Source organism: Canis lupus, chromosome 11 (genome assembly GCF_003254725.2).
Source record: "Canis lupus dingo isolate Sandy chromosome 11, ASM325472v2, whole genome shotgun sequence".
Lineage (NCBI taxonomy): Eukaryota > Metazoa > Chordata > Mammalia > Carnivora > Canidae > Canis > Canis lupus.
In genome coordinates this window covers 37,945,101-37,967,154 of record NC_064253.1, presented here as the reverse complement: position 1 = coordinate 37,967,154, position 22,054 = coordinate 37,945,101, and the positions used below count along the sequence as shown (strand labels likewise).

At 36.6% G+C, this 22,054-nt stretch overlaps 1 protein-coding gene across 4 annotated transcripts in view; it reads right to left on the bottom strand.

The window, feature by feature from the left end:
- Positions 1-22,054, bottom strand: part of ADAMTSL1 (ADAMTS like 1) — an 873,193-nt gene that overhangs the window by 212,900 nt on the left and 638,239 nt on the right. For 3 of the 4 annotated variants that reach the window (XM_049116156.1, XM_049116158.1, XM_025431965.3), the window contains 3 exons: positions 18,657-18,768; positions 14,520-14,658; positions 1,323-1,373 (listed from right to left, as the gene is read on the bottom strand). In XM_049116156.1, coding sequence (XP_048972113.1) covers positions 1,323-1,373; positions 14,520-14,658; positions 18,657-18,768 — 302 coding nt within the window. The remainder of the gene's footprint in view (positions 1-1,322; positions 1,374-14,519; positions 14,659-18,656; positions 18,769-22,054) is intronic. The other variant, XM_049116157.1, reaches the window with a different exon arrangement.

Genomic DNA, 22,054 nt, shown 5'->3' with positions numbered 1-22,054 from the left:
AAAAAAACCCTTAAACAGCTATATGGAATATAAATCCAATGCCCCTCTCTACATGCTACCATTGGCATGGTGAAAAGCAAATTCTCTACTAGTCAATGGAAGTATTTACGTAGAGGCTGGGTGACAGCTTGCACTGGCGTACATGTATTGTCTAACTATCTGTCTATGTGTACACCCATGTGGGAAGACATATGCACTAAATACACATATATGCATGTTTGTGTAAATATATATGTGTATAATTGTAGGGCGTATGGGTGTGATGGCTGGGAAGGAATAGGACAGGGAAGCATCTCTGGGAACTGAACTCAGTGACCTCAAGGGCTTCTATTTGGATTCCATTTCATGAAGTATTTGGAGATTTTCCATCAAACTTTGTTTTATTTTGCAGTTCAGAATAAAATTATTTTCTGGGATTTGTTTGGTTTGAGATTCAGAAAACTACCATGGATTATTCGCACCATTTGTGATCTGATTGAAACTCTAGGTTCTAAATAGCAGCTGATGCCCTAGAGTCCAAGTGAGCAAAGAGGACAGAGCAGAGTCTTCTCCTAGTCAAGCCCGAATCTACTTTCTGCTGTCTGAGGAGCTGTTTTCAATGTGGCAGACCATACACTTAGTAGCTAGCGTATTTTTCAGCCTCTCCAGTTTTCTTATGAATATATTAATAAAGGGAACAAGTTCTTTTAAAAGTTCATCTGTCAATTTCTTTTTTTTTTCTAGTTAAAAAAAAGACTGTACTTTACAAAAGCAACACAGTATATGGTATTTGATGTTTTGGGGAAAAAAAATGTCCCTGAACAATTATAGGGACAATAAGGATAGGAAAACATTGCCTTTTTGTACATTTGTACAAATTATAATTTCTTTGGAACACAAAGAAGATATTTGAAGCCCCTATGCCGAGTAATACCACATCTGGAATCCCACATTTGCAGTACTGCGATAGTACTTCAGGCAGTGTTTGCTTAACAGTTAGCAACAGGGCTTTAATGATTAGAGTTCAATTGCAGAGAAACAAAAGGACAAAGGGAGTGAAAGAAAGACACAACATAACCCATACACTGTATCTAATCAGAGTGAATTACTGCATCCTCTTCTTCAGTGTAATAGGATCCTATCTTAAAGTGGTTTTTGAATGACAAACTTACAGTCTGAGCAGTCCAGTATTATTCAAAAGCAGAGCTCAGGATGGGTTGCAAAATATACTGTCTACCATCTTACTTTTACAGAAAAATACACAATCTATATCTACATATATATATAAAAGAAGCAGAAGGCTGATTTACTAATTCTAGCATCAGGATGGTTGATTTACGTACCGAGGAAGGGGATGGTAGAGGTCATAAGGCATGATCTGCTTGTATCCGTCACTGTTAGGAACAATAATGCCAACCCTCTGAGTAGAAGGTACACACAATAAAATAAACACTAAATGATTACATTATACAAATTTTGTTAGACAAATGCAAAACAACATTAATAAATTGTCTCTGAAAACAACACTAAAACAGTTCAGTATCTTTATACTAGGGTATACTTGAGGATGGGGCAAGTTCTTCGCAAGGGCACCATTTACTATAATTAGTTCTCTGATCCAAGCAGGAAATACCACTGGAAAGGGTGGTGGCAAGAAAACTTGGCACTTCATCATTAACTATGACACAATAAGCTTGTAAATGTTCTTTAATCCACCAAATTATACATCCTATGAGGTCATTATTATCATCATTATTAATGTTCCTTCCAGATGCTTAGCAAGCAATTACAGTTACTGTCTCACTCCTGATGAAAGAGAGAGCTATGTATTAAGACTATGTACCTGGGAATTGACACAACTCTGTAAAGTACCTTAGCAAATAGGTTTCTTCTCTTAGCATATCTAAAGATTTTAGTTTGTATCTGGAAAGCAGTCACTGAACTATTGTTATAAACGGAGGGAGAACTAGCAGATATAGTAGGCAACTAGCAACAAAAGCAAGTTTCCTACCAAAATAAAGGTAGAGCAGTTAAAATAGATTAAAAAATACAAAAAATTGTTTTTGTGGTCATAAAAATGTAATATTGTGTTAACTGCTATTACAGTGGTGGTTGTGATGGCCATGACTGTTGTTGGTGTACTAGTGCCCTGTTGTTGGTGCTCCTAGTGCCCTGGGAAACATGTGAGATTCAGAGATAGAGCCTAGAGGAGCCATAAGAAATGACATTATAGGCCATATGGCTAAAGGATACATAAGAAATGATATTATAGGCTATTTGAAAGTCCCCAGAGGCCTTACAGACTCTAACAAACTATACTAAATCTACTCCACTGATTTCAACTAAAGCTTCCAATTGGCAAGATTTTCTTGCACAGTCCCCTGGCTTGTAGAAGATTTATGAATAATTGGTCTCAGATAAAAGGGCTAGTGTAATAGACTCTCCATCAAGAGTGGGAGACAGAGAAAGCTTGATACACAGCTGTCGCCCCAGGACAGAATATGGTAGGGCCTGAGCAGAAGATACTTATTCTGCAACTGACAAATGATAGGAAGTCTCTCTTTTGAATACTGAAGGAACTCATTTATTCTCTATGTATCCCTGGGATAGATAGATGCGTGTATATTTATATATCCACATTCACTATAAATGCTGATATTTATATTTAAATAAATACATTAAGGCTTCAGTTTTAATCTCATTCTCTGATATAGGAGGACATAATGCATTCCGTTTAGATGGCTAGCAAATCAAAACTTTTGGGTAAAATGGGTGAGCTTGGTATACTATGGATCAGATAAAAAGCAGCACTGACTATAGATCATCATTAATAAGGAGGAAAGAGGGAGTGATAAAGAAGGTAGTTTCTGAAGAAATTATTGAAAGGTAAGAGGATACACGAGAGAAGTTAACTTTAAAAGATAATGGGAAACAAAGCTCTGAAAGATTTGTTCCCAGGAGAGACAATCATTGGCGTACTAATTCACTTGTTTATCTTACATGACTAAATGCTCTATATTTATCTATATGATTAAAGTTTTCATACTCATTTGCATGGCTAAGTTTTCACTGAATATGGATGTGTATTATCCTAAAATAACAATATTCATGAAACTGGATGCTGCCTTTTCAGGAGGGTCAGAATTCCACAGCTCTAACAGAAAAATGGTGTGAATTCTAACATTAAATTTTTCTCCCTGTTTTTTCAAGTTGGAAAAGAAACTTCCTCTTCTTTCTTGCCTTCTTCTGACAGAAAAATTGAATGTGAAAGACTAATCCTGTCTTTTATTATAATCATATGATCTCTTTCCAATAATTCTTATGTCTAGTAATTAAGAGAATTTTTAAATTTTATTTTTTAATGATTTATTTATTTATTCATGAGAGACAGAGGAAGAGGCAGAGACATAAGCAGAGGGAGAAGCAGGCTACCTGTGGGGAGTCTGATGTGGGACTCAATCTCAGGACCCCGGGATCACACCCTGAGCTGAAGGGAGACGCTCAACCACTGAGCCACCTAGGTGTCCCACGGGAATCTTCTTTTTAAAAAGAGCTATATTTTTAAAGAATTCAACCTTCCAAAGTTCTTCTAGTAACTTTGGATATACATCGAATCATTGAAATTGACTTTGCAGTTATACCTGAGCTAACCCTAGTATTTTTACTCATGCCTACACCACCTTTTTTTTTTTTTACACCACCTTCTAAATAAAAAATAGTTTATCTTCTCTTCTGAAAAATGTTATACTATGATTTATTATCCTCAATCTTGTGAATATCTGCCAATTGATTTATCAGCTGATGATATTTAAAATGGAGGTACTGATATTGAAGAAAACAGGCTAGAAGAGAAGGAGAATAACAGGGGGTGTATACAGTTCAAGATGTTGGGCTTTGCTTTGGACTGATTTTGAAATTGTGTTTTTGTTTGCACAAGGATCTCTAAACCTGGATTCAGCAAAACTATAGCTATATTTGTCTTTCTATGGCATGGGTCATGGTGAAGACTCATAAAATCATTCTATGGCACCTGTGAAAACAGAGATATCAAAACAATGGTGCTCTGTCCAGTCTTATTAATGCATGCTCATGTGCATGAGCTCTGCTCTCTCTAGGGGTTCATGCCATGGCCCTGGTCTTTCACCACACTGTCACAGGAGGGTAGGCACTCTGGCCTAAGTGTAACTTCCTATTGCTTACCTTTAAGACACTTGGTCTTTTTCTTAGGGAAAATGTACATATTGAAGAATGATGAAAAGGATGCCATTTAGGCACTTTAAGAAGCTCTTCCCATGGTTAGGCCCTGGTTTGTGTGTGTCTCTGTGTATGTGTGTATGTGCCTATGCATGCATTCAGACATGACGTGGGGAGTGGTGAAGGAGGCAAAAATAATTTTTAAAAATGATCACAAGGGAAGATGTAAAAAAAAAAAAGTTGGTTTGGGGTAAAACCACCCATTCTCCATTGCCTTAACTATTCTGATCACTTAATGTACTTCTTACACTGGGCAGTGACCAGACTCCATTGGACTCCCCAACATCAGAGATTGTGGGGAGAAAATGAGAGATGAGGATGAGGTCATTCTGGACTCAAGTGCTGTAAGGAGAAAAAAGACAGTACCTCATTCTCTCACAGTACACACCTGTAGGAGAATGCCTCAATGTTAAGATAGGCTCATGTAATGAAATATTATGTGGTCATAAACATGAAGCCTTTTGAACCATTTTTAATGACATAAAAATGTTCAAATGTAATGTCAAGTGAAAAAACTCAATGCAAAGTAGTTCACATGTCATGTGAGCCACAATACTAAGAAACTTCATGTATTCATTAATCTACATAATCATTTTCATTGTTCATATACATGTGTCTGTGTCAATACATATGTATTTATATATTTATTTATATGTACATTTATTTGCATATTTTATGTATGTTTATAAATACATATATTTATTTATATATATTTACACATACATATGTACACAGAAATATGTTAGGAAAAGACCAAAGACAGTTGTTAGTTCCTGGTGTTTGCCTTTGTATTTTTACATTTTTCTGTTTTCTGAGTTTTGCACAATGTATAATTACAGGAATTAGAATAGTCATGCAAGACAAAATATGAACCTGGGAAAGTATAAGACAGGAACATTTAAAAATACGATATAAATGGATGAAATGAGGCCATCACCTCAAATCCCAGGTGTCGCTTAAAGATTATGGAATCTGTTCTGAAATAACCTCAGAAGCTACTTTAGAACAATATCCCTGACTTTAAATGGCTTTAAGATCAATCCCTATTCAGACTCATACTGTTTAGTAAATCTCTCTCTCCAAGAAAAATCCTAATAGACTCCTAACTCTGGGAAACAAACAAGGGATAGTGGAAGGGGAGGTGGGTGGGGGGATGGGGTGACTGGGTGACAGGCACTGAGTGGGGCACTTGATGGGATGAGCACTGGGTATTATGCTATATGTTGGCAAATCGAACTCCAATAAAAAAATATACGAAAAAAAGAACTAACTCTATAAGAGCCTAATTTGTGGAGTTCTGGGTTCCTTTTATAATGGAAATGAACCACAACAAGTCCTTCTCATAGTGTTAAGGGTCCCTTTCTGTGAGTCTCTAATGACATCTTGCCTCTTCTCCTGAGCTGCAGAGCCTCATTGCTGACTTCCTGACAGCTGGACATGTTCTAGCTTTGTCAAGCTCAATGTGTCCAGATAGTTCATTATCTTCCCCTGAAAACGGTGATCACTGTTAGTGTTCAGAACACAACATTCCTCCCAGCCACCCAGGCTAGACACTCTGGGACATCTATGTTGCTTCTCGATCCCATGCTTCCTACTTGCACACAGCTCTGCCAGTTATGAGGTCTGCCAAGGACATTTCCTTGTGATACAAGTTTTGTTCCTTTTGCAGTGGTCAGCTAACAGATCTCTCTCTGCCTGCAGGCATGGCCTCCTCCAACCCAACTTGCTCCTTGCCATCACAGTAACCAATATTTTACTTCCCAGCTCAAAAGTCTTAAGTGGTTCCATGATGCCCAGTGGAATTTCTTAGTCAAGTGCTATCTCTTCTAAAGCCTGTCTTTTAATTTCCCTCAGGCCAGAAATTCTCTCTTCTTCTTCCAAACATCCATTGCACTAACTCCGCTCATCACTTTTAACTATCTACTAAATTCTAATTATGTTTAAGTTTTCTTTAGTTTAATACCATGGGACAGGATCCATATCAGTTCTCTACTGGATCTCTTAACACCATGCTCTAGGCAGAGGCATTTCATGTATATTCACTCAATGAAGTTATGCTATTGGTATGTAGACACACAGACAAGCAGTACCATCCAGAATCAAAGCAAATAAACCAAACAAGGTCAAAGAAACTCCCAAGCAGACTGTCACTCACTGCACATTTTGAGTCCCACTCCTTGCCCTCCTCTAGCTCTGCCATCTGTGTGAGGAGGCAGATAAATTTGGGAGGGAGTGGAGTTGGCAGTTAAGGAAGGCTACTCTGGTAACAGAGGTGATTGGGCCAACTGAGACGGAGAGATGACAGCTTAATGACACTTGTGCTTCTAGCCTGCTTGGCTTACCTCTGCATCTCTTCCACTGGTTATCTCCCAGAAATAGCCATGACAGCTTGAAAAGATCTTCTCTTTCCTGACTTGTGTGTCTTTCAGATATCATGATGCTCTGTAACTCTGCAAGTCTCTGGCAGTGTTGGGGCCAGATGCTAGTTGATTTTTCTTTGCCTTTGCCATGGTACCAAGCATTGGACCTGGTACAAGTTGGTCAATCAATTAAGAAAAATGAATGAAATTGTGGGTGGTGGAAGGAGCTCTGGCACAGAAGAGAGTATTTCATCTCCTCTTGACAGCTCTGGGGCAACAGAAGCCAATCTTTTCCTAAGTTTTGGATGGGGCAGGAGAAATGTAACTAAAGTTGGAAAAGACTCAAGCTTTCACTTTTTCTTGAGTGGTAGAGCACAAAAGGTCATGGTATAATAAGGAAACACCCCCTGGGGAGCTAGGAGCTGGATAGACAGTTCTCCTCCCTGTCACTCTTTCTCTCTTTCTATGCGATCTTGAGTGCTTCACATTTGAACTTCAACCACATCTAAGTATCAGCTGAAATCAGGAATTTTAAGATGAAGTTACAGTAGGGGCCTGGAAACTCATCTCATGGAGCTCTATCTCACTTGTCTTCTTTCTAGTTACTGCTGAAGGCAGAACTTGCAGCTCTATGGACCACACATTGAAAACTACTGAACTAGGTGATCATCTCAAAATCTTTCCTACTCTGATAATTTGGTGACTTCTTAAAGGACCGTGGGTTCCCCTAAGCAAGATGGGATCCAGCAAATGAGAAACTATTCTGTAAATAGGTCACAATTATTTTGTAAACCACAGCACCTACTAGGCAACATTCATTGACTTTTTGGAACCAGACCAAAAGAATCCTGTTTCATCATCCAGGACTTGAAAACATTTTAAGGCACAGATTCATTTTTTGCTATAAAACCACTGGAGAGTTGTTGATTATTTGACCCCATATATTAATATTTCCTCACATTGATATTTCTGTGGTTAATATTTTTGATATAATTGATACTAATGAATGCAATTTCTGAACTGCTTTTAAGTAAGTGGGACTAATATTTCCTTGGGCTTTGTTTACTCTTCCTCTACTTTCCCGAAGTGATGGGTCACTGTTTGGATTGAGTAAACATCCGTATTTATGCTTATATAAAAGAGGCTTTCTTAACTTGAGTGTGTAGTCATTTTAAAGATGCAGAGGACCAAACATTGCATTGATGTGGTTGTCAGTTCTGTACTGGTTGTGGGGGTCTATGTTGGACTTAAATCAAATATTATGGGGTGCTAAAGGCATCATGAAGAACAAGGTATCCATGACATGAATTGGGTCACTGAGTTTACATAGAAATGGAGGTAACCCTGGAACTAAAAGCACTTAGATTTACAACCCAGCTTTCTTTTGCACAATTTAATCTGGAGCAGATCCTTCAATCCTCTTTAGGCCTCAGTTTATTTATCTGGAAATATAGATAGTAATCTCTGTCCTGCTAACCTCCCAGGGATTATAAAACTGAATTGAGATAATGGATGTAAAAGCACTTTATAACTTCATAAAGAAGTAAGGTTGGGCAAGTCATTTTATAGGTTTGGCTCTCAGTTTGATAATGATAGCTGACTTTTGTTGAGTGCTTGGCACTTTGCTGAGAGCTTTATGTGTATTATCTCATTTAATCCTTGCAGCTACTCTCTTACAGGAATATTATACTCATTTTACAAATGGCAAAACTTGAGTCAAAAGAAGCTAAGTAAAGCAGTTACTAGCTAGTAAGCCTAAATGATAGATTGAGGTTAAAATGGAAGAGATGATAATACCTCTTCCATTAACTCACAAGCTAATTAAGAGAATTGCATAAATAATTACACTTTTAAAATGTGTGAGATGTAATATAAAAAGTGATTATCATTATTAATAGTAATGAGCTGGTTTGGTAGAAGGATTGAATTGCCCCAATAACAGAGTGACAGCTGATTATCTGATGATGATGATGATGATGATGATGATGATGTGTGTGTGTGTGTGTGTGTGTGTGTGTGTGGCATGACTGTAAACTTAGGAAGGGTATGATCATACATCCTAAGAAGAACCAGAACTCTGCTTTTTTTCCTTCTTATAGATAATAAATGAAAATGGACATGGGGTTTTATAGTAATCTTACTTATTGCTTACTCATTAGCTTCTCAGAGCAATGTATTCAAATGAGGTTGATTAAGAGGAAGTTGTTGCTTTTCTAAATCACTTACCTCTTATACCAAAATAAAAAGACTTCCAAGATTAGGAAAACATTTCATTATACTTTAATTGCTAATGAAGCAAGCATTTTCTAGTCCTTACTTTGAGTTCTCCTTTTTTAGAGACATGGCATTAATCCCATCTAAATTAAATGGCAATGTCTCCCAGTTGGTTATGTGGGGATTATTAGGCAACTGCACACTGCGATTTATGGAGATGCTAATTACCTTAATTTCTCATGGTTGTTGTATTTTAAAAATCTGATACATGTGATTTACTTTGATGAAGATATTTTTTAGGAATTTGTGTCTCTTTCTGTTAACAGCAAACTCTACTTCTAGGCTCATACAGAATTCTGGGGTCCCATCTTTTTCTTTCATGGAGGAGAAAGCTGGTTTCTGGAAACTTTAGCAATTTATCTCTGAGGTAACATCAATATTATCATAATCATGATCTTAGTCATAATAGCTATAGCAACTAACATTCTTGAGTGCTTATCATGTGTCCGACATTCTGCTAAGCTCTTTAAATGTATCAGGGCATTTACTCCTCATGATTACTTCTCATGATGACTCTGTGAGGCAAGTACTGTTATTTTCCTCACTTCACAGGATAAAAAACCGAGACTCATTGAGAACAAGGAACTGGCCAAAGGCTACTCAACTAGAACACAGCTGTAGGACTAGTACAACCAGATTCCCAAGCTGGCCTCTTTGCTCCAAAGCTCCCCTCCTAACCACCAGGCTGTACTGCCATTGAACTAGTTAGTCACCAAGTTAGTGTGACCAGGTTTTTCCATGCCTACTACACATAATGGCTCTCACGATGCAGGTTATTTGTTTCAAGTTGCATTAAGATTCAATCTGAGATTTTGTTCACAATTTGGATCACAGCCAGGGATGACTTAGGCAATTTTCTGTCAAATTAAATGGAGCTGGACAAAATCATCCACTGGAACTCACCAAGCCCTGCCGCTCCAGGCATACAAGTTTGGGCATTTGCTCAGGACTGTTGCTCTGAATTCCTTGAGGGAAGGGGGGAATCTGGATGCAGTTTTGGCTAGAAGAGGATTTGTTTGCTAATGATTGTGACCATGATAGTGTGATGAGTGAGAGCTTTTTTCACTTTTCCAACCCTTGCCAATTTAAGCCCCCTTCATTACTGCCTTGGAGGGAAAACTGGAGATTCATGCCAGAAAAAGTCTGCAAGGTGGTTCTCTGATCTTCTCACAAACAATGTCTTGCACAATTTCCCCCAGACAGCATTAACCGTCATTCCAGTCTCAGAGACTGAGATATATAAGGCCAAATGTAGCATAGTTTACATTTAAAGCTACTCTGGAAATATTAGGTGCTTATTAGCTGAACTAAAACTATGCCTTTTTAGTTGTTGCTGAACCATAGGCATACATTTGGAGGCTTTCTTGCCACATGATGGATCTTACCCTTCACCTGAGAGGCAAAGATCATACAAAGCATTGCACAAACAACAGCGAAAAAGGGATCAAAAAAATTTCTCCGTGGTGTGAGACGGAAGTCATGATTATGGCATGGCAGGCATGAGAGAAGGTTTTACATTTTATTTTATTCTAAATGTTTTAGCTACAAGGGTGATAGGGTTAAATGAACACAGTGGAAAACCAATTAATCATGCAGTAGATCCCTGACTTATAGGAGGGGTATGCCTCTAAACTTCTGGGAGTGCCCAAGTGGGGACTGCCATCAGAACACTGGAGAGAGCATATGATGGGATTCGTGATGTCATAGCTCTGGGTCACCAATGAGAAACATTCTCAATTTTAGCTAAAAGCCATTAAATTTTTAACTTCACTTTCTCTTTCCTTCCATTATAAGTGTTAAGTTTTGGCTTCCTTTTCAAGCCCACTTTTGGCTAGGAAACAAAGTATTTTACCACTTCATAAAAATGACTGCATAAAAGACACCAGCAGAGAGCAACAGAAACTCTCTTGGGATGGAACTTCTGGCAGCCAGGTAGGCTGAAATGTTGGTCTACTAGTACAAGGGACTCATATTCTTGCCTCAGCAAAATGTCAAATTACTACATGTCATGGATATTCAGGCTTCGTTTAGAATAGTGGAAACCAAGAATGCTAAATCACTGAATTACAAGTGTCCATTGCTCACAGTATGATCTCATCTATATAGACTATAGACAAGACTAGAAAGAAATATAGCAAAATCATTAAACTGGTTACCTGTGGGCACTGGAGATTATTAGTGAGGTTTATTGTCTTCATTATAGGCTTTTAACTCATTGACATTTCTTAGTTAGCATTTAAGCATCAGAAAAAAAGGCCGAAAAAACATAAAAATTACTTTGAAGACATGAGCTAGATGCCAACAATCTCTCTAGCTTCAATGAACCAAACCACAACCATGTGAACCAGTGGGTCTTGTCAGTGAGTGAAATGACTAAATAATGTCATTTATTTCACTAGTTCAACTGTAAACATTTAGTTATTAGAAAGTAAATTAGTGCACACAATGAGGCTATTTTGGTAGGCAGAAAAAAATTGGATATCAAGGATTATGGAGAATGGTCACCACAGCCAGGTTATTCTGTTTGTTTTGGTTTTAGATGTGTAGCAATGACAGAATTCCTATTATCACAGAGAAACAGTTGGTAATGGTGGCAGTTTCTATAGCTCACCCTGCAATTTTAGGATGCTTATTTTTCAGTTATGTTGACATGTTGAAGAATTCAAGGATGAGGGCAAAGAGTAGTTACTTTGGTGATATAACATTTTTACAACTGTTACAACAATTCTTCCAATTTAACTGAGCCTGAATAAGTTAAAATTATTTTTATGTGTTTCAGTATATAAACTTCTAGTGAGTTATTGTTTAAAAACACTTCAAAATATATTAAATGAAATTCAGTGAAGCAACTCTGTGGAATAACAGGTTCTGTAGGCAAAGTCTGAAAACCACTAACTTAATGCAACAAACAACCCTCTCATCCCCAATTTGTGGGTGAGAAAACTGAGGTCCAGAAAGGTAAGATAATAAATCTAAGGCTACAGACTAATTATTTAGTGCACTTTTTGCTGTCCATGGTACTTCCCAGCCTTGACAGGCAATAAACTTAGCCATGTGAAAGGGAGTTTGCTTTCAAATAACATATAATAGGCCCCAAATCCTAGTCTCATACAGGTAAAGTAAACCAGTGTCTCAAGAGCTAGATGAAATAAGTTTCTTTTGGAATTCAAAAATATCTGACCCTTGGTACTAAGAACATCTACATTTCTCCCTTTAGGCGGTTTCTAATTTGGGATACAAAGGTGACAGTTTAATGTCATTGTGTCACTCCTGATTTTACAGGCAGTTAAATCTGTAGTCAGAAAGCCATTTCTTAAGGGTTTGCCTCTGCTATGTCTAATGGGAGGGCAGACCTTTGTTACATAGTACCTTCTTCTCTCAGACTATCACTTCTATTTTCTTTCTGAATTTAGAAAAGTTGCCTTGATTCCAGATATGCAAATAAGTGCAATGAATTTCCCAGTGATCCTGAAGTATCTTAACCTTGGAGCAGCAAATCTACATTTCCTAAAGCAGTTTCCTCTTAAATCTCTCCTACTGCTAAGTCTTAATTTTTCCAGCTTTGTTTAATTACCTCTGCAATAAAAAAACAAAAAAACAAAAACAGCTTCCTGACATTTGCCTCTTACTTTTTCTTTCTCTTTTTCTCCATTTTCTTTCTCTTTTTTTCCATTTTCTTTTTTTTTTTTCCTTAATAGCCACCTGTCCCAACATTTATACATGTGCTGTATTAGATGTTTTAAAATAACAAGGATGCAGACAAAGCATAAATTTCACAGGTGAACTTCTTTCATTAGAACATGGCCTTTTGCTTTTGGATAATATGAAATAGGCCACAAATATTACTCCAACAGAGAAGATAGATAAAAATCAGAAGCCAGAAAAAAAAAATTGAGTAAATTATCAACATTTTCTTAAAATTGTTAACAAAATGCTTTTGTCTCACAAATGTCTTCCATGGCCATCTCTTTATGGAAGCTTATTCCCCAATTGTGGGAATGAATCCCTCATTTCTCATAGAAATTCACACATAAGTTTTCATGAAAGCATGTAAAGACTTTCAAAGTCTTCCTCCAGCTGAGCGGACCTGTCTGAATTAGGATAACTATGCTTTTCACACACTAGTCTTCTGGTATGGATATAAAGATGTATAATAAGTAAATTAAAAATAGTGTTGAATCACATTGATTATAATTATCTTGGCTAAAAATGCTTCACACTCTTAATATTTTTGAAATTAAAAAAAGTCCAAGCAAAATTTTAATACCTTATTCAGTTTTTATTCCATATCCAATTTTCAATACATAATTTTCTGGTGTAATAGGAACCTAAATTAAACTTCACCTAAATTATATAATTATAAAATATTGATTCTTTGTGTCTTTAATGAAAATTTGTTTAAGTTCAGTTTTATGAGCTAAGTATATGAAATAGGCAATATTGCATCACAAGTAGAATTTAGAATTCATGAATGTGAGACAGAGTACAAGAAAATACATTTTAGAAAGTTATCAGCAGAAAACAAAAACTTCAAAAAGAGCAATTTTCATGCACATTGCTCATGTACTATTTCAACTATTTAAATTTGGATTTTATGTTTATATAATTACTAAACTATGATTTAAAAATAATATTGAGGTGCTTCTCAGAAATCCAAGGAGATTGGGAAAGGATTTTTTTTTAATCTTTTGCTGTTCATGATTAGTTTATAGAAGAAGAATTTTTTGTATCTTCTCTCATATGTTGAGGATAAGGAAGCTAGTAAAGAGATTTACCAGGAAGTGTTGCAACTACAAAGGCAAATGTCCTACCATGAACAGAGACTGCTGACCTGTACTTTTATGACTACTCATCATCTGAGATATTTGTCAGTCTAATTCTCTTCTTTAAAAGATTTTATTTATTCATTCATGAGAGACACACAGAGAGAGGCAGAGACACAGGCAGAGGGAGAAGCAGGCTCCCTATGAGGAGTACAATGTGGGACTTGATCCCAGGACTCTGGGACCATGACCTGAGCCAAAGGCAGATGCTCAATCACTGAGCCATGCAGGTGCCCCATCAGTATGATTCTTAAATCTAACTGAGGGCCAATCATGGTTTCCAAAAAGCAACAATAATGAAAGTGTCAAGTGTCTCTTTAAAGTTCCAAATTTAAAAAGATCTTTTAGAAAAATTTGACCATTGACAATAAGTTCTGCTTTCTCTTTAACAAAGGCTAAGTGTGTTAAAATTAGAACTGTTCTAAGTTTCAATTGTAGTTGTTGACCACTCCTGGCTAAAAATGGGTCAGTTGTGATCCTTAAATATGGTCTACTCTGATCATGTCACTGATCAAGGACAGAGTCAAATGGAAAGGATCTTGAGAACATTGTGCCATCGCATGGCCCGGACCTTGTTAAGGAGAGTTAGAAGTACCAGAAGAAAAAGAAATCAGAAGAGAAAATAACTCTGAAGGGTGCTCCACAAGGGGAAAATCTGTAGACCTTGAGAGGGCATCATATAGCTTCAAGAGCAAGGAGCATGGGTACCAAAATGGATGATTAGGAATGGACACTGGACAACAATACTTATTTTTAATTGAAAAATTTAAGAAGCTTGGTTGGAACGCAATTTATGTTTATGATAAATAAACTGGTAAATCTGACTGACCTGGCTGGACAAGGATCCAAGTTGCACTCTTGAAGTTTGGGTTTGGGTTTGATGTTCTCCGGGTAATAGTGACAGTATTGATCAGCAACCACACGATTGCTCCGAAGATCGTAACACTCAGCCGATGTCAGCTGGTAACCTGCAGTGGCAAACCATCCAGGCAAGTTTAAAATGCACATACCACCGTCAAATATAATGCAATATATTTCATTATGCTTTTTGGCCATCCCACATTAATGGAAATTCTTCCCCAACACCTCAGTAATTTCTAGGACAAAAGACAGATAAATGGAAGGCCCATTAAGTTTTACAGACCTCAAATATTATTTTTCCACTCTTATTTTATTTTATTTTATTTTATTTTATTTTATTTTTTATAGTTTTTTTTTAAGACTTTATTTATTCATGAGAGACACACAGAGAGAAGCAGAGAGAGAGAGAGAGAGGCAGAGACACAGGCAGAGGGAGAAGCAGGCTCCATGCAGGAAGCCTGACATGGGACTCCATCCCGGGACTCCAGGATCACACGCTGGGCTGAAGGCAGGCGCTTAACTGCTGAGCCACCCAGGGATCCCCTCCACTCATATTTTAATAATTAAATTATACTATAAGGTTTGAACCACAGAATGGCAGAGCTGGGTGACTAAGACTGTGTTGTAAGTACTATTCTTATTAATTTGCTTTGTATAACCTAAAAGTATAACTCCGATTTCTGTATCCAAAAAAGATGATCAGTATTTATTTGCCAACCATCTCATGCAAGGATGTAAAATTGCCTCCCTTGTATCTAGGGCAAATAAACTCCCAAATCAATCAATAAAATGAACTAAACCCTAATACTGCTCCCCTGGATGAATGGGGGACAATGGAATGCAGCATAAGATCAGGTCTTGCCAGCTGCCTAGGAACATTATTTTTGTCTAAATTAAACCTGAGTTGGTTAGGCTGAGTAAATGGAGAATGAAGATCCTAACAGTAGCCACTAAGGATCCCTCCAGAACAACAACAACAACAACAACAACAACAACACTCCTCTAATGTTCAATTTCTGCTTCACCTAACATCCTTTGTCATTGCTCCTTAAGTCTCTAGCCGATATTTTTTAGTTTCTGTGCACACATTTCCACTGTTTAGAGAGTTCTTTTAAAAAATAGCATTGCTGAGGACCAAGTCCCACTCATAATGTGTTGTATCTTTCCCATCTGCCTTTCCTGTCCTGTGCATTTTTGGTGAGGTGGTGATGAAGACAGAGATTCTTAGTGTGAAAAATAAATGCACATTGAGAATTTTTTTATTTTAACTTTGGCTTTTATATCATTCTAACCCTAACCAACTTCCAAAATACATTCTCCCTGGCAGGTGGTTGAATATTGCTATTGCTAGATATGGTTAGAAAGTTAGAGTTAGAGTAATTAAAAGACTTGCAAAAGGTTTTAGGAAATCAGAAGGAGGCTTATAAACCAGATTTCCTGGCTTGAGGCTGTGTTCTCAGACCACCCGCAAAAGTTAATTGTTCATTAAAGACCTAAAAAAAGACCTTTTAACAATTTTACTGTAAAGATGAAAAGCATGGAAACTAAGAGGTAAGAACACATGTTCCATTAAGTTTTTTATTTTATAAGAAAATCAAAGAGAAAAATGACATTTTAAATAAGTAAATATACTTTTATTTTTCGATTATACTATACTCTAAAGCAGATAATGTTATGATAAACTAATCATTTTATAATTCAAAATTGTAATTTATAATTTCCATAAAATAATTTCTTTTTTTTTTTTTTAGATTTTATTTATTTATTCATGAGACACACACACACACACACAGAGTCAGAGACACAGGCAGAGGGAGAAGCAGGCTCCATGCAGGGGGCCTGATGTGGGACTCGACCCCAGGTCTCCAGGATCACGCCCTGGGTTGAAGGTGGCACTAAACCGCTGGGCGCTAAACAGCTGGGCCACCGGGGCTGCCCTCCATACAATAATTTCTACTCAAGGACAGAATTCTATAGTAGTAGTATTTACTACTAAATATTAAATATTTATTAATGTGGGCATAGGTGATAAGTAAATTATATAACAGATTATGTTTTTTAAAAATCATAATTTGTCAGCTTACAAAGGTTGTTGTCAAGCTATCCAAGAGTGTGTGAAATGAAGGTTTAGAACAAAAATGATATAAATGACCAAAATGGTCAGATAATTGTGTTTTCAAACATTTCACAAAGAAATTGGAATAGCAGTTGTTTGTTCACACTTAGCAAAATGGCCAAGCCATTGAATGTGGAACTAGAAACATAAGGAGGAACTTAGAGATCATTTTTTCATTAATATTTTCAAACTGTGGTCCACAAAGTGGGAGGAAGGCTGGTTTCCACATTGCTCATATCTCTATTCTGAGCAATACTCCTTTTATCTGGACTTCCTAGTAAGATTTCCTTTAAAGAAAGGGTTTGATTGCTCAAAACATTTGAAGACCACTAATGCTTCCACTTCTTCACTCAGATGTGAGGAAAATAAGGCTGAGAAGGTTTGGATATATATGAATCCAACACTAGTTGCCTTACTATATAGCAAAGCATCATCAAGATTACTGAAATTATACTCCAAAAGCAGCTCTATGTAAAACTAGCATACAGGGCATAATACTGAATTGTTACTTCTCACAAAATACAGTTTTCATTTAAAAGAAAAGAAGAAAAGTAATTATTTGCTTGGATTTCTTTCTTTGAAACGATTTCTTATGCTAGTCATTAATAGCTGTATCAAAGCAACATATTCTCATGAAACATCAAAGTAATTGGCATTTTATCTTTAAACAAAGTAATTTTCTCTTCAGGACAGATACAGCAAATAGAAACAATATTTTGTTGAAATGCTGAAAATGTTGAATTAATAGTTATTTAACAACCAAGTAAAAGCACTTGAAGGTATTTTTGACTAACTGCTTTTAAGCTAAAATCTAACACTACTCTATAGAATCTCATTTTCAGTGGCTTGTTCACGTTATGCAGATGAAGATGAATTATTTCATATGTTCTTATGGTTTAAAAAATTAATAGATGATAATTTGTCTCATTTTGAGGTGCCATCTTCCTTTTCTCTTGTCAAAATAATCTAGTAATAACCATGTGGATTAGTTATTTAACACCATCCAATTATCAGGCTTCTATGCAGGTGAAGCCAGCATTTATTTAATGTGCTAGTTTTTAAAGGAACATACATACAATTTTATGCTCATTAAATCAGCAAAATTAAACAATTCTTATAATCTGCAAATACTGGTTCAGTTGGCAATGAACTATTCATACACTGCTTATTACATTCTGGAAAGAATTTTGGTAATATATGCCAATAGCCACAAAAATTCTGAAACTCACTCTTGAGAATTTATTCCAAGGAAATAATTTGAAAGGAGAAAAATACTTAGGTATTAAGTTATTCATTACATTATAATAGAAAAGTTTAAATGAACTAAATCTTCCATAGGGATATGGCTAAATAAATTATAAAATTATTTAAAGCAATTATTATGTAACCATTGTAATTATTAAAGAAAATGGGGGAAAATATCTTTCCCATGTTCTGCTGTCCATGTTGCCGATGTAATGGAGCAGAGATAGGAATTTGTTTGGTGACTTTTCAGGAAAGATGTGTTTTAATGAATAAAGAAGTCACGTGGCCTTCCATTTACTGCTCAGATGATGGGATAGAACTTCACAATAACTAAGTTTACAGTGGAGGGGCTTTTTTTTTTTTTTTTTTTTGTAATAAAGTATTTCCTTTAACTAAATTATTTTCTGATTCTTTTTGGACACATCATGCTTAATAGGCCTGACAAACACTCTCCACTTGACTTCTGAATAGGTAAGTTCTCTTCAACCAGGTGGGAGTAGTTTATTCTCAAAGGAACAGAATAGAGTCAAGACGGTTTCCATTAATGAGACTGAACAGACAGAAAACATTCATGGGGATTCTAGACTCAGGTGTAGGAAGGCTTCAAGATTTGGCCCCTTTGAAAATCAAGAACCTGACCCATCACAGCACTAAATTTCTTCCATGCTGAAGGTACTACTTTCATAAAAGCTAAGTCTTCCTTCACAGAAGCCAACAGTCCATAGGGTAAGTGAACACCATTACCTCCTCCACAGGTTGCTGAGCAAGGAAAGAAATCTGTCTCCCTCCATCGGTGGATGATTGGCTGATAGAAGATGAACTGGACTGTGCTGTCAGCGGGCCCTGAGTTGTGGATCTGCAGGAGATAAAAGAGAGAAACTCAAAAACAACAACAACAAAAACAAAAACAAAAACAACCAAAAAACAAAGAGAGAAACTGGTATGACAGGGAGGTGCTTTCTTGGTCTCCTGCAACTTTGGAAAGAATGCACAGTGGTATACATGGTTTTAGAAGATGCATGAAGAACTGTCCTGGGAGAAAAATGGGCATAGCAAATATCATTGATCTTCCCCATCAACCATACACCATCATGACCATCACTTTTCAGTTCTGTTCTCACAGAAGAAGGGATCTCTGTCTTTACTTGTCTAGTAGGATCATTTTCCAGGCCACTTACTCCTTTTCCCTCTTTTATTTCTAACTTCTCTGGTATATAATAGGAAAAATTATGTGGATTTTTATATATATGTATATGGATTTTTTTCTTTATTATTTATTTATTATATTTTAGTTATTTATTGAGAGAGAGAGAGAGCACAAGCAGGGGGAGGGACAGGGAGAAGGAGAGGAAGAAGCATGCTTCTTGCTCAGCAGGGAGCTGGATCTCAGGACCCTGGGATCATGACCTGAGCTGAAGGTAGATGCTCAACCAACTGAGTCACCGAGGAGCCCCTGTATGTGGATTTTTAAATGTAGGTTCAGAAATAGACAATTGGTTCTAAGAAAATTATAAATGGCATATGCTGCAAAAAAGGAAAGATCCTGTCTTCAATTAAGAAAAAAAGAATTAAAGAATTAAATGGCTCTGCCCACTCAGACATGGTGTTTCCTGGCAGTTTAGTGATTCATACATTTTAATGTGCAGAATTACCAATTGGAAGCTTGCTAAAATGCAAATTCCTGGGCTCCTGCAATGCAAGAGCAATGCAAACATTGATAGTCCAAGTACCAAACTTTGAAAAATACCAACTTATTCTATAAAAGCAAGTACTTGGAATACAACAAGTCTTTATGGAAATTACAACTCCTTTGTGTTTTAAGAGAGGGGAAGTGAGGCAATAATCCTTTAATAGTTCTTAAAAGTACAAGGTTGTGAAAACATACTCAATCTAAAAGAGAAGATGAAAATACCCAAACAGGAGCAATGCCTTGATTTCACAAAGACAGAATGACATGTCATATAGCACTGAGACAACTGGACAAGGCTTGGACTATTTATTACATTAACAGAAGTTCCATGAACAACCAAGAGGGCTACCTCTTACTCCAAGACAGTAGGGGAGTATCAGCGCATCATGCGGTCTAAGTTTTTGTTAACATTTTCAAGCCTAACTGTGGTCCCAACTGCCCTCTACCTAGGATATACTGATGGATTTGGCCTTCGGATTTTTTTTTTTTTTTTAAAGACAGCCTATTTTTCTGCTACTGAGTGTAACAACTGGATTAAACATCTAGGAGCACTGGAACACAGGGAGTAAGTGTTAAACTGCAGGCCAGTTTTGGACTTTGGATGAAAATACTGGAAATGTGCCTCAGATAATCTGCAAGAGCTGGAAAAGGAGAAAGAAGAAGGAGAGAGAACTATAGAATATCTTGTATTATGCTGGGATTCTGATCCATGGAACATCAAGATCTTTCCTAATTAGAATAAACGGTGATACAATCCCCTACTTTAAAGCAAAAACAGCTGAAGCAATACAGTGTCTTTCACAAAAGGGGAGCATAGCCTACAGATTAATATTTTTCAATCCTATGTGTCAGATACAGGATACCTAATTGCTTGCTCAGGGATGTAGTATTAATCACATTCTTTGTAAAGGTTTTTTTTTTTTTTTTTTTTTAAGCTTACAAAAGCCTATAGCTCTCTTGGGATGTGTGGTTTCCATGCTGGAAAGGTATTAGAAGAAGACTTTCATTTGAACACTAGCTCCATGAAAAAATAAAAAGACCAGAAGATTTATTTAGGCTTAGAGAGATAGATTCCTTTGCACAGGTCCCTTTTGGGGACCTTGAAATCAGACTAAGTCCTAGGAAAGTGGAGGAAAAAACAAAAAATGAGGAGGATATAACATCAAAATCCTTGGAGAAACTTTGTTCTAGAATATCTGTACAGTGTCTGAGCTTAGTTTTTGATCTGTTAAAAAAGGAAAAAGATGGAACAGTTCAAATTTTCAGCTTGCTAGAAGTTAATGGTAAAAGCACCTTATGCTCTGAGAATAAGGAATGCATGTCAAGAAGTTTTAGTGTTAAGAGGAAGTGTTTGTAAATACTATGTTGAAGAGAAAAAAAAGGAGCTTAGAAAGAATATTGCTCTAAAGAATCCAATGAAATTGATGTACAATGACCGTGAATGCTGAGATTGTATGCCTAAATTTGAAAAGAGATTAGAAATGAACAGTGATATTGTTATTTCAGATAGATAAAAACAGTCATGATGCAGCCAAACTTCTGACCACATAATCTCATTTGATTCTTTCTACACTGATAATATTCCTGGGTCTCTCTTCCCTATAGGCACCTTCTTTTAATAGCAGCCAACAATCACCACAACAACCAGCACTTAATACATTTCTACTGTTTGCAGGGTACATGTTATTTCTAAGAAATCTAATCTTAGAATTACTCTGTATTATCTCCCACATTTACATTACAACGACAGATATAAGTCTCAGAGAGATTAAGTGACTTGCTCAGGGTTGCACAGCAAAGGAATAGCAGAGCTGGGATTTGAATTCAGGTCTGCAGTGGCTTGAAAGCTGCCATTCTTTTCATGATTCCAAGTAATTCTGTTAGTATTAGTGTTGTGAAGACAAAGGTATTTATCTGTAGTAGAGGCCTTTTACTGCTCTTCTTTGTATCTTCTTAATTTTTCATTTTAAAGTAGGAAAACTGTTTAAAATACAGGAGCCAACCTGATGTTCAACTTTGATGGCCTTTGTTGCTTACAGAGATGAGCTGCCATGTTCCTTGTTTCTGGATTTATTAATTCTGGGTGCCTGGGACCTTTGTTATCATTAGCGCTGGAGCTTTATACACCCTAAATCCTCAGACATCAGGTTCTTGTTCTCAAGAGTATGTTGAAAGCTTCAGTTTGACACACTCGAATTTAGTTTTAGGGAGCTAAACACATCTGGCATATGTAATTTTTGCTTCCTTAAGTTAATAAGGAAAAAGAATGTTCTGAAACAAGCTTTTCTTCCTATAATTACAATGATTCAGTGTTTCTAATTTAATATAAGGACTTCTCACACTGAAAAGAAAAGAGAAGACAAAAACTGGTCACTTTGCATAGCAACTGATTGCACTGTCATGATAGAGCCACGGGGCAGGGCAAATGTGTGTGTGGGTAATGGATGAACAT